General features: G+C 48.9%; 2 protein-coding genes across 2 annotated transcripts; one reads left to right on the top strand and one right to left on the bottom strand.

The window, feature by feature from the left end:
* The first annotated feature begins 1,146 nt into the window (after window positions 1-1,146).
* Window positions 1,147-5,560, top strand: LOC100281657 (protein binding protein). Its single transcript, NM_001154576.1, is given in 2 exon segments — window positions 1,147-1,495; window positions 3,271-5,560. Coding segments are annotated over 2 exon segments (2,091 nt in total). The 5' UTR covers window positions 1,147-1,270; the 3' UTR covers window positions 5,137-5,560.
* Window positions 5,561-7,977: 2,417 nt separating this feature from the next.
* Window positions 7,978-9,790, bottom strand: LOC100285380 (protein GPR107). The gene is made up of 2 exons (NM_001158273.2): window positions 8,788-9,790; window positions 7,978-8,712 (listed from the first exon to the last, which is right to left on the bottom strand). The coding sequence occupies exons 1-2, from the start codon at window positions 9,661-9,663 to the stop codon at window positions 8,170-8,172; spliced, it is 1,419 nt and encodes a 472-aa protein (NP_001151745.2). The 5' UTR covers window positions 9,664-9,790; the 3' UTR covers window positions 7,978-8,169.
* Window positions 9,791-10,325: the final 535 nt, after the last annotated feature.

Raw genomic sequence — 10,325 nt, 5'->3', positions numbered from 1 at the left:
ATGGCCAGAGAGAAACGCATGTCATTGCTCACATGAAATCACCTTGGATGTCCACGTTATTCTGTACCCCTCTGTCCATATTATCAGTAGTTTTAGATTTAAATTTTTTGTCCAAATTTAAATAAATGATGATGAATCTAGACACATATATAAAACAAATACATTAATTATTGTATGAATCAACTAAAAAAGTAAAACTAATTTTATTTTAGGACGAAAAGAGTACAATTTATTTTTGGGGTAATTGTGTACAACAGTTTATTCATAGTTTAACTAAAATACTGTTTTTTTTTACTTTTCTGCAGACTACTATTCGTGGAGTGAAATTTATACGAGTATGAGGATGATAGTTAGTAGGTGCTCACTTACGGATTAAGAGGAAAAATGGTTTGCACTACCGTTGAGGCGACAAGCTATAATAGTATTTTGGAAGCTGCCAATCATTTAGCGATACTCATTTAACTATGTTGTTGCTAGGACGCGCAAAACAGAGAATCCTATTAATTTTTTTGTCGAACCACACGAGTTTGCAGAGCTATCTGTAAAAAATCGATAAAAGTAGATAAGAGAAACATAACCGTTGATAATGCGACAGATTAGCTACTGGTTAAACAAAACTTTTGAAGTCATTATCGCAACACGTGTCGTCGGTCAGAATCATCCTGCCACACATGACAAAACACGAAAAACAAATGACCTCGATTAGAGGCTTCGGTTGCTTACTTTCTTGACCTTGGCCCTTGGCAACATTTTGAGTGGGTGAGGAACTGTGGATGGACCAGTTGGCACTTGCCAATTCGTTGCATTGATGAGTTATGACCGGAAGAAGTAGGCCGCCACCAACCGGTGACCAAAACCATTTCCTCCCGCGTAAAAACCAAAAACCAGCACTGCTCCCAAAGCCCTACTGTTATTACCATTTCTCCTTTCATTTCCTTCATTTATTTCTCTCACTAGGCTAGTAGTCAAACCCCCCCCTCCGCCTCCTACTCCTCCACTTGCCCCCCAGCCTGTCTCTCTCCGCAGCACAGAGGTCAAACCAAAAGGCGCACCCCGCCGCAACCCAGCCCAACCCACCGCCGCCAGCGCTCTGCAATGGCGGCTCCGCGCCCCCTTCAAAACCGGCTTTCTCCTCTCCCCCTCTCCATCCCCATCCTCCTCGCAATCTCCCTCTACTAGTGCTGCTGCTCTCATTCCTCCAACAATCCAAGGTTCGAGCTCATTCATTACACGAATCTGCGGCCGCGTGGGTGCCGGAGAGCGGCGAGCAATGGAGGGGGTGTGGAGGAAGGCCAAGAGGGCGCTGGGCGCCAGCCTCTGTGTGCGCCTCCCCGCCGTCGCCGGCGACCGCGAGGACGGCGCCAGCGAGCGCCGCGCCTCGGATGCGCTCTCCCTCGACTCTACAGCGGCGGCGCACGCATCGGCGCCCAACACGCCGGCCGCGCCGGGGACCGGCGCGCTGCGGAGGTCCAAGTCCGGAGGCAAGTCCTCCAAGGTGAGGCCCATTTTCTTCCCCCCTTCCCCGCGCTACTATATTCCGTCATTTCCGAGTTAAGGTTTGCGCTTGGTTCGCTGGCGACTTGGGGGAGCCTATATGTGGATGTCGGAGGTGTGCTGAGAGGCCGGCTTGCCTACCGCCTGGGGTTTTTTAGTTGGAGCTGGGTGCGGTTTGGAGCAATGTGGCTTCACCTCATCGCCTGTGAACCATTTGTCTCCAGATGCGGTGTTCTCCTGGTCGGCAAATTTTGGATGATTTGATGGGGCGGCTTGGTTTGGATGCTCCTGCTCGCCTCCAGCATTTATTGTATGCATCTGATTTTTTTAACGCCGTGCCTTTGTCTTAAGCTGCGCCTCCTAGCTTGGATTATCTGGCATTTGTTACTATGTCCTCGAGTCGAAATTATCTCGTACTGTTCCTGCGGGTTTGCTCGCGGGAGCATGGGTTCATGACAAAGACCCGGTTTAACTTTTCCCCATTTTTTTTTCCCACGAGAACACATCCAAAGTAGATGCATCATGCATCTTTGTAAGATGATGCCACTTTCTATTGTGAATATTCGGATCCATGCTACTTTCTTATATAACCTTGTTCTCTTCTGATGCACATAATCTCCTATTTCTTTCTCTTCTCTGATCTCAGTTCCAGAGATTTTTGGGATGTCGCAGTCAGTTTGCTAGTTTGCCTAGATATCCTTCGAGGCGCTTTGAGACGGGTCAATGCCGCTTGCTTTGTCCTGTGTGATATGCATAGCTTAACGTAAGCTTCTTTTTTTTCTACTGCCTCAACTTGCTCCTCCCCGAAAGGGAAACTTGGCTCCTTTGCTGACCACCAACCTGCCAACTTACCATTGTGTTCACGTGTATCATCTTCGACCCTTTACTAACCTTTATTTTTTTATATAGTTTTAAGTTCCAGCTTGGGTTGCTGTCCATTATTAATTGGAATAGCAATTACTAATAATTTTGCAATCGTCCGTTTTTTAAAGTACAGTCCTCTAAACAGTTGTCATGGCAAGTGCGTGAGTACTTTAATGGAAATCTAATTTTTTCGTGATATATAATCTTTGTGTGGTTCAGTTGAGGCATGGGTGCCTTTATTTGTAACTTCACCTTTTTTGTTTAATGGGGTATGCCAGTGACTTGGTTACGATCGTGTTAGGAATGGCCCCTATTTGACCAGCAACCTGCCATAGGGTTGACATTTATGCACTCGACAGATCAAAATTTGCTTGTCCTGGTCAAATGTAAAGACTAAAACGGTAGAAATTAAACAATAAATTATCTCATGTGAGGCCTGCATAATCACCTTTGAAAAGCCTAGTTTGTTTTATGTCTCCAAAGTTGACATTTTTGGCAAACCAACAAGCGATGTGTGGTTGGGTCAAATTTTAGTGGCAAGGATGCAAGTTTGATTTTTTTTTCTGTTTATCTGGAGACGCTGAGTTTTCTGGAATGCGCCGCAAATTGTGACCAATAATAAATATTTGGATCATGTATGTTTGCGTGTTTTCTTATACATCTATGGGTTGGAACTGTACCATGTGTTAGTACCAAGTCAATAGAAAATGCTGGGTTAGTTGTTGTGATGGTGGTTGATTTGACCTTTTGCTTACTTATACTCCTTTGATAAATGCTATCCTGGTGGGTTTTCTTAAACAGGCAGCGGCAGGAATTACTTTCCGATACACATATTTTATTATGATTTGAATCTATAAAACTGAGTATCGGTAAATAGAGAAATTAACACATCTTTTATTGTTTTGTCAACAGAGAATGTGTGCAATATGTTTTGATTCCATGAAGCCAGGTCTTGGACAAGCCCTATTCACTGCTGAATGTTCTCATATGTTTCACTTCCACTGCATCTCCTCTAGTGTGAAACATGGAAACCATGTATGCCCAGTATGCCGGGCAAAATGGAAAGAGATCCCCTTCAATCGCTCATTATCTTCTATAGTTCCTCGTGGAAGAGGTGGACTGAATGTAAACCAAGCTCGATTGCCCCAACAAGGTGCCTACATGGCTCTTCTCCGCCAGGTTCCAAACCGTCAGCGAGAAGGTCCAGTATTGGTTACTTCTGAGCCATCAGACTTCAATGATGATGAACCTTTGCATAAGATGGAGCCTGCTAATATTGGATCTAGTAGAACTGTGGAAATTAAGACATATTCAGAGTTTTCAGCCATTCAACAGTCATCTCAAGATGACTTTGCTGTTCTGATCCATCTGAAAGCCCCATATGCTAACCCAGAGCAGGTCATAGGCAGACCGGTCAATGCAACCTCAGTTGGTTATCCTACTGCCCGCGCCCCAGTTGATCTTGTTACCGTGCTTGATGTTAGTGGAAGTATGGCAGGCACTAAACTGGCACTCTTGAAGCGAGCCATGGGTTTTGTTATACAGCATCTTGGCCCATCGGATCGCCTTTCAGTCATCGCTTTCTCTTCAACCGCCAGAAGGTTGTTCCATCTCCAACGGATGTCACACTCTGGCCGGCAGCAGGCCCTGCAGACTGTCAACTCGCTTGTTGCTAGTGGTGGCACAAACATTGCTGATGCACTGAAGAAAGCTGCTAAGGTTATTGAGGACCGAAGCCATCAAAATCCAGTATGCAGCATCATTCTCTTGTCTGATGGCCAAGATACGTACAATATTCCCTCAAATATTAGGGGTGCCCGGCCAGAATACAGTTCACTAGTTCCATCCTCCATTCTAAACCGCACATTTGGCTTAGTGCCGGTGCATGGGTTTGGTTTTGGAGTAGACCATGATTCGGATGCTTTGCATTCGATTGCGGAGGCCTCTGGCGGTACATTCTCCTTTATCGAGGATGAAGGTGTGATTCAGGACGCATTTGCTCAGTGCATAGGTGGGCTCCTCAGCGTTGTTGTTCAAAACATGCAAGTAAATGTGGAGTGTGTCCATCCTGGTGTCCAGCTTCGCTCCATCAAATCTGGTAGTTACCACAGCAAGGTGGCTGCACATGGGCGAAATGGTTCCATTGATGTTGGCCATCTCTACGCCGACGAGGAAAGGGACTTCCTACTGTCGGTGAGCTTACCACATTGTCGTGAACAGACCACACTTCTGAAAGTTGCCTGTGCCTACAGAGATTCATTGACCAACGAAGAGATCAAGATTCAGGGTGGCGAGGTAGCAATCTTGAGGCCTAGATCACCCGTATCTGAGCCAGTTTGCATGGAGGTTGACCGCGAGAGGAACCGTGTCCGTGCTGCGGATGCTATCGAGGCCGCAAGGGCTGCTGCTGAGAGAGGTGCTCTTTCTGATGCTGTGTCAATCCTCGAAGACTGCCGGAGGATACTTTCAGAAACTTTTTCAAGCCGGAGCGGGGACCGGCTGTGCATGGCCCTTGATGCAGAGCTGAGGGAGATGCAAGAGAGGATGGCTAACCGGCAACGCTACGAGGCTTCAGGGCGGGCATATCTGCTGTCTGGCCTCAGCTCACATTCTTGGCAGAGGGCCACTGCGCGAGGCGACTCCACTGACAGTGACACACTTGTTTATTCCTACCAGACACCATCCATGGTTCACATGCTACAGCGCTCACAGAACCACTGCCCTTCTCCTCAAGGCCCTTCACAACCTAGGGTCTTGGTGAAACCCCAGCCAAGGTAGAAGGCAACTGAGCAATTCAGCATTATCTTGCGAAGCGAGGGCACAGATGTCGGTGAAGAAATTCAATTCGTATGGCTGCGTATTAGGTCATAGTGTAGTTCTCCAGCACCTTTATTTTGTTGTCTAAGTCGTGGTGGTGGGTGGGTATACCAGAGGCGGTGAGGCGGGCTTGGAGGTAAATATAATCTGGTTGGGTATACTGGGGAACCTAAGGTGGGGGCTTTGGTGGTAAATACATTGTGGGGGGTATACTCCTGTGGTGTTAAGAAATAAGTAGGGTAGTAGTAGTAGTAGATGAGGGGCTGGAGAAATTGTGTAATAGTTTCAACGGGTTGGAGCTAGGTAGTTTAGTGGAGGTCAGTTCTTGTCAAAGTCTTTATTTGATCTTTGGTGATGTAGATAAGAGGGTATGATCTCGGGGTGGTATATCATGGAATCTCTGTTTTTTTGGGTGGTGATGGTGGTGTTCAATGCTATTCCATGGATTCAAACTTTCAATTTTATTAGCTGGTGTCTACCAGCACACGCCTATGAATTGTGATTCAACTTACAACTTGTGTTCGCTTGTTTTTCGTGCTTGTTGCATTGGTTGAATCTGATTGTGGATATGAATCTGCTTGTCAACTGAATCAATGACTTTATGCACTCACCAATTGATTGAGCAGAGTTCTGTGTGTAATCCAACCATCGGCTCTTTGTAGTAGCCAAGCTAAATGATTGATAAGGTAAACACGAAATCTTATAAATTCAGAAACTATTAATAAAGTAAGATCAGTTGTAATTCGTAAACTGGATCTATGCATCATTACCACTGTTAAACCTGGAGTCCTAAAAATAAAACAGATAATTTTAACAAAAAAATCATTGCGTGAATGTAGTTAAGCACTTCACTATTTTCGGTGGATGTTGGATCCATCAAAAGTACAACCACGCCCTCCCTCTGCTCCGAGCTCCGTCCTCAAATCGTGGTGGGTGTATGCACTCACGGCTCACGGGAAAAAGGCGGGTACGGAGATGGAGCCGCCGAGATGCGGAGGCGCGGGGCTGCACGGACACCTAGGCCAGCGCGCGAGCTTCGGGCGCCCCAGCGTTGCCGCATCTGGGAGACGAGCGGAGGAAGCCAAAGATCCGCATCAGCACCGCAAGGGGGGCTGCCGACGGCCGACCTACGCGTTGCCGAGGCTGGCACGCGGAGCTTCGAGCATGCCAGGGCGGGGACGCGCGAAGATGAGTGGACGAGCAGAGCAAGCGCCGGGGCAGAGAAGGTAATAAAGAAAAAAAAAACTAATACACTATCCGGTAGGCTGCGACGTCATATAAATATTCGAAAGCACACAACAATTACATAAAAACTCAATATCTCACATTGACAGAGGTATCTTCTCTTCCTCTCATTTGACTGTTTAGCCACATATCATGAGTGGTGGTGCAGGAGGTGGGGTTTGAACCCACACCATAATAAAAAAAGCGTTAGAGACATTAGACGAAGGTGTCTAATCAGTAGAACATCCTTCTCACGTGTTTATAATATTGAATATAAATTTTACATATGTATATATTATTTTTTATAAAATAAAAAAATAGTCGTGTCGGGCTGGGCCGGCACTACGGGTCGAGCCTACGGCCCAAGCACAGCACGACGCTTGTGCCAGTTTGACTCAGCCACTATTAAATGGGTCGTGCCTCGGGCCGGCTAGGCAGATACGACTCATTTGCCTATCTATAACTCCGCACGATAATGATGATCTTCGGCTCAGTTGCCACCACATCGTTCGTCATTCTACTTCTTTTCTCTCTCTCCTCATGCTTCCACCTCCGCATCACCTCATTCTCGGCAGAGGGTGTAGGAGCATGCACCTCCTCCCGTATTCGTTCGACACCAGCCCCGACACGGACCACGAGAACGTTTCACATCATGCGCACACCATCGTTTTCGCCGTCGTCGGACGTCCCGTTCGTCTTCTCGGCCTTCGCCCTGTTCTTCCTCCCCAACCTGCTGCCCTCGCCCACGGTCGCAGCCGTGAGTCGACCGACGCTCGTCGACGCGGGTACGGGGTGAGTCGGTCATGCTTCTGGCCTTTCTCCGTGCGTGTCGTCGAGGAGGACATGGCGGCGCCTGCCACGCTTAGGTTATCTTGGCGATGAGGAGCCCAGGTCTAAGATATTGGATAACCAAGGCCCATAGCGGGGCAGCAGTCGGCATATTCTACGGAGTTGGTGGCGGTGTTGTGTCGCTTCGGTGGGTCCAGGACTGGGAAGACACTCGCATTCTGTCACCCTTCTCGGATTGACGCCTGGTGCGGATGCCTCTCGGTTTAGAGCTGCTTCGGCTGGGCTTATTTCTCCACTTGCGTGCTCTCTCCCTATATATCTAACGGTATACTACCTATGTCGCCTCCAGATACTCAGGTCTTCGTCGTGTCCTTCTCCGGCAACGAACTGGTATGTCCGCATCTTCCCTTCCCCTCCTGCTCTACGAAACCTTAGAAGTGGGGGGCGAGGGATGAGAGTCTCTGATTTGCTGCCTATAGTACCCTTGCGTTCATAAAAATATTATGCGAAGATCAGAGACAATCAATAGAAAATCTTGAGATCTTTTTGGTAGATAATTTACGTGGGTATTGTTGTGAGCCGTCGTAACGCACGGTTAACTGACTAGTCTATTTCTTAAACGAGACATGTGGAATATAACACCTTATCTTTCTGATGTGGTTGTTCGGCAAGGCCGCAAGGGTAGGATGGTCTACTCTACAAACAGATCTAAGCGCGACACACTATACACGAAACTCGTGTTTTAGGAGGAGTACATATAGAGAATGATGTGTGGCGTACAACTCGTGCTTTAAAGGGGTAAAGAATGATAACTGTATTAGACATTTTATGAAAACAACTCTGTCTTTACACTTGAAACTGTTTATAGAGCTAGAGTAAAAAAACTACCACTTCACAATAACGTAGAGCTGTACGAAATGGTGCTGCGAGATAACAAGTACCGAGTACATCATATCTACCAAAAAAAAAAAATAGGCAGGATCAGGAGATGGTTCTGCATCCCCATGAATCAGAGCTCAGAATCAAAGCCCCATCGTCCGTCTCGAGGTGCCCACGGCCACGGGCGGCCTCCTTCTCGTCGTCGCCAATGTACAAGTACGGGTTCTTCTCTACCGGCTTGAAGTTGTAGAAGACGAACAGGTAGAAGGCAAAGCTCGCGGCCTCGACTGCAACATCGACTCCCCACCGGTACTTGTAGTTGAGCACGGCGAGGAACGCTGACACGATGATCCGGGTGAAGTAGAGGTAGCCGACGACGACCAGGTAGAAGCGCTTGAAGAGAGTGAGCTTCTTGAGGTCGCGCGCCGCCTTGCCGTCGGTCTTGGAGGCCTCGCGCAGGCCCCGGATGGACCAGATGACGGGGAAGATGACGGCGGAGCAGCAGATGACGTCGACGAGCAGGAAGGCCCGGGTCCACACGACCCAACCCCGCCGCGTCGGGCCCGTCTCGCCGATCACCACCAGCAGCAGGTTCTCGATCACTTGCAGCGGTATCACGACCATCAGCAGGCTCTTTACGCGCTCCTGCAACATTGGAAGCCACCAGCTGAAAGAATTGCAGCGCTGATATCGACGTTAGGATTCTATCTCGAAATTGACCTGGAGGTACGGTTTCAGGAAGGACCAGCCGGTGCCGATGAGGACGATGACGATGAAGAGCAGGATGCCCTTGAAGAAGCCGAACACGTAGAACGCGACGTCCCAGCCGTGCGACGTGCCCGTGCGCTCGATGAACCACATGCTCTCGGCCGCGCACGCCAACTTGAGCGCCTTGAACAGCAGCAGAGCGCCCATCACGGCGTGGATCCGCTCCGTCGTGGCGTGCTGCCGGACGCACGCCCACACCCACCCCGCCAGGAACGCTAGGTACACCACCGCCACGCCCGCGTAGATGGCCGGCAGAGGCTGCAGCCCGACGGGGAGGTAGTCCCTGGTCCCGCCGGAGGCGTCGCGGCGCACGTTGTACATCTCGGTGCGCACGTCCATGGTGACCTCCACGCCGTCCTGGCAGTTGCTGAAAACGACGGCGTACTCGTCGGGGTAGTCGATGGTTACGGTGGTGGTGACCCCGCCCGGCGGGACGTCGCTGAGCCGGAGCATCGGGAGCGCGTAGTCGCTCGTCAGCACGCAGAACCGGCCGCCGCCTCCCGGATCGGCGGCGTAGTACTGTGTCTGGTTGTTGATCCCTGGGAACTGGGCACTGGCGATGAGCACGAATCCCATGAGGCTGGAGTCAACGCTGGAGAGGCGTGACCCCGGCCGGAGTTGCCACGTCGCGCGGCTTATGGAGACCGCGGCCTTGCCGCCGCTCGTGAAGCCGAACTCCTCGAAGAGGATGATCGGCCTCGCGTCGGACACGATGGGCGTGGTCGTGATGTCGGCGTCGCCAACCCGCACGAGGAGGGCGGCGGCGACGACAGCCACCGCGACGGCGACGGCGGTGTCCATGGGCTTTGCCCGCGAGTGTAGGTCCATATCGTCATGCAACGCTAGCTGTAGATCGATCGTCGTGCATGCATCTCAGACTGATCGTTCGAGAACATGAACCTTAATTGTGGGCTTCTGGCACGTGCATGGCGTTCGCTTGAAAAACAATGGCAATGGCCATGGAGATGGACAAGCGGCTCATCGACGAGCATGGCGCGTTTTAGGGAGGGCCAGAAATAAAAGGCATACTTGCCGTAGGCGAAGAATGTCGTTCAAAAAATAACTAACAACAATAAGTAGGAGAATTGCGTACCTTCCGACCACAAAATGAAAAGGAGACAAAATATATTACATCTACTTTAGTATACTGGACTAGGATGGTATGGTTTAGGACTTTTGGGGATTTTTTATGGTATTTTTTTTAAAAATTATAGATTATTCGTTGTAATTTATATAGACACCGTAACAAAAATAGACCGAGACTCATTTCCAGCTAGGTTTTGGTGAGTCATTTCAACTAACATTACAAGTAGACTTAAACTAAGGCAAATGAGTGATCTACATTATCAACACCTTAAATAAAACATTAGAACACTATTGAAGATTATAACATTCAAAATTCTAAGACACAAGATATAACCAAACAAGACATGAAGATCATAAAGTAACAAAGAGATGAAGGGTTTTAGCGAGCATAGAACTGCCATGTG

The sequence above is a fragment of the Zea mays genome, chromosome 5 (genome assembly GCF_902167145.1).
Source record: "Zea mays cultivar B73 chromosome 5, Zm-B73-REFERENCE-NAM-5.0, whole genome shotgun sequence".
Taxonomy (NCBI): Eukaryota; Viridiplantae; Streptophyta; class Magnoliopsida; order Poales; family Poaceae; genus Zea; species Zea mays.
Note: the sequence above shows the minus strand (reverse complement) of the source record. Positions and strands in the feature narration are given on the sequence as shown.